This window comes from Arachis duranensis, chromosome 3 (assembly GCF_000817695.3).
Source record: "Arachis duranensis cultivar V14167 chromosome 3, aradu.V14167.gnm2.J7QH, whole genome shotgun sequence".
Taxonomy (NCBI): domain Eukaryota; kingdom Viridiplantae; phylum Streptophyta; class Magnoliopsida; order Fabales; family Fabaceae; genus Arachis; species Arachis duranensis.
Window position 1 is genome coordinate 101,383,157 of NC_029774.3, and position 2,394 is coordinate 101,385,550.

Below are 2,394 nucleotides of genomic sequence, written 5' to 3' on the forward strand. Positions count from 1 at the left end.
GGTTCTAGCTATACTAGGTACTGGTTTATTATTGTGACCACGTGAAACCTCAAAATGATGAGTTGTGGTGGCATTAACTTGACGCTACAAAATGAAGTTATTTGAAGGAGTCTTAAAACGATTTCAACGTCAAATTAAAGGTCTTACTCTGTTGTTCCCTAATCCTAATAAATGTCGTCTAGTTAGATGAGTGTGGAAAAAGACAAAGGGCATTATTGGTATTTCCAGAGGGAAGCCTAAAACCTGACTACTATATAAAGCATATATATAGGCAGGTGTCGCTGAGTGTTTAGCTTCCATTCACAAACAAAAACGGACGTTTATATGGGATTCCCAGTGGGTTACACGGAGCTTCTGTTCCCAAAGCCTGTTCTTCAAATCCTCTCCGTATTGGGTTACATAAGAAGGTTGATTTTCACCTTCTTCAGCTACACGGGGCTCCCCAACTTCCTCGAACCCGATGACACCGATAACACAATGCCCCAATTCCACCCCGTCTCGGAGCTCCTCTTCGGAGAGATCCTTCCCGTGGTGAAGTTCTCGGAGCTGGTGGAGCCGCCTGAGAGGTGCGCCGTGTGCCTCACGGACTTCGAGCAGGAGGATGAGATCCGACGGCTGATGAACTGCACGCACGTGTTCCACCGGGGTTGTGTGGACCGTTGGATGGGTTACGATCAGAGCACGTGCCCTCTGTGCAGGACACCCTTCATTCCAGATGATTTCTTCAATCACGGCCTCTGGGCTGCTTCTGCCATTCCCGAATTTCATGCTTAGCTGCTTCTTCTTCTTCTTCTTAATATCTTCATTTCATTTTCCTTGTGTATCTATATGTGTACGTGTGTACATAGTTCAGCTCCTCCAAATGGACCCGCGGCTCCTACAGTTTAATTGAATTGATTATATCCATCTCGGTTTAGATTACTTTTTCATATACATAATTGGATTTGGCTTGCTACCAGTTGCCTTGCCTTGCATTGCATTCTTTCTCACTCTGCTTATAGATTATTGTTCCAGTGTAGATAATTGTCTTAGTTATATTTCGCCTTAGAAAAAATTGAACTTGGTAGGTATACTTGGACAAAGAAGATCGTGACTACTATAAAAGACATTCCCACTTCCAAATCATATATAAATAGTAAAATTAATCATGTGTCCAAGTCATATATAAATCATAAAATTAATCATGTGAGTATATCTCTTTGTTGAGATACAAAGGGCTCTTTTCATAACAAGAGATTGATGTTATGATTTATAGTCATTAAATTGATAATGATAGTGGTTTCGTTAGAGAACTAACTGGGGGCATAGCCAATTAAAGCTAACTAGTTTTAGGTTTGTTATTAAAAAAACAACTCCCCACTACTTCTAATTTTTTGAATTTTAAAATTAAAAGTACAAGAAATTGGTTTGAGTTGGTTCATGATATAGTTAATTCTCTAAATTTTTTCATATAGCAATAGCTGGCTAGCTTAGTCTTCTTTACACGTGATCAATTCATTCGTGTCTCATCAAAATTAAATAAGATTGATAAAAGGTAAGCCGGCGTGGTTTGTTGAATAGAGGAGAGGAGGGCAGAATCGACAAATTATGAGACAAGGTGTTTGTTTAACTTTGAATGAATGGTGCTTATGTTAACGTTCTTCGTCCTGTCAGGCTCCATTCCACGCAACCTAGTCAGAATTATTAATATAATAAAATCGGTAGTGTGACCTGGTGCAACTGCAATAAAATAAGGCTCCGTGTTTCAAAGAAAATTATAATTTCCATGAATTAAGCATGTTTAATGTATATATATATATAATAGAGATATTTTAGTTGTGTTTTATAATAGGGATATTATAGTAATTTTTTATAAAAAATATTAATTTACACCAATTCAAAATTTAATTTATTAATTTTTGTGCTAAACTGATTTGTCCACTCTAATTTTAATAAAAATAATATAATTTAACTGATTATATGTGTTAAATTTTAATTTTTAAAAAACATCTTTAGAAAAAGACGTTTTTAACATCTTTATTTAAGTGGCTCCCTTAATGAATTACTTGCTTCCCCTGCTTACTCGCCATCTTAAATTTTAACAGACGAGACCCTTTTTTATATTATTTATTTGGTGGAGTCACAGTCAAATTAAAGTTTTGTTGGCAACCGATTTTTGGCGGAGCAGCGAACTAACGGCTGTGGATCTTCTATTTCATATAGGAATTGGACCTTCGGTTATGCTTACCTGTACATGAAGTTACAATAAATTAGTTATCAAATAAAATTTTTCTCATAAATATCTCTATAATTAATCTTTAATTTTAGATTGTTTTTAATCATTATTAAAGAGGTTTGTAAAGAAATTAAATGGGAGAAAATTTACTAAGACTGAATGAAAATGATTATTGATCT

The 2,394-nt window shown here is 35.5% G+C and overlaps 1 protein-coding gene across 1 annotated transcript; it reads left to right on the top strand.

Moving 5' to 3' along the window:
- The first annotated feature begins 273 nt into the window (after nt 1-273).
- LOC107479907 (brassinosteroid-responsive RING protein 1) lies at nt 274-958 on the top strand. The gene has a single exon (XM_016100006.3). It carries the CDS (start codon nt 325-327, stop codon nt 772-774), a length of 450 nt encoding a protein of 149 aa, XP_015955492.1. The 5' UTR covers nt 274-324; the 3' UTR covers nt 775-958.
- Nucleotides 959-2,394: the final 1,436 nt, after the last annotated feature.

Excerpts from the sequence above, each read along its gene's own strand:
- LOC107479907 (XM_016100006.3), top strand. The coding sequence starts at position 325 with ATGGGATTCCCAGTGGGTTACACGGAGCTTCTGTTCCCAAAGCCTGTT.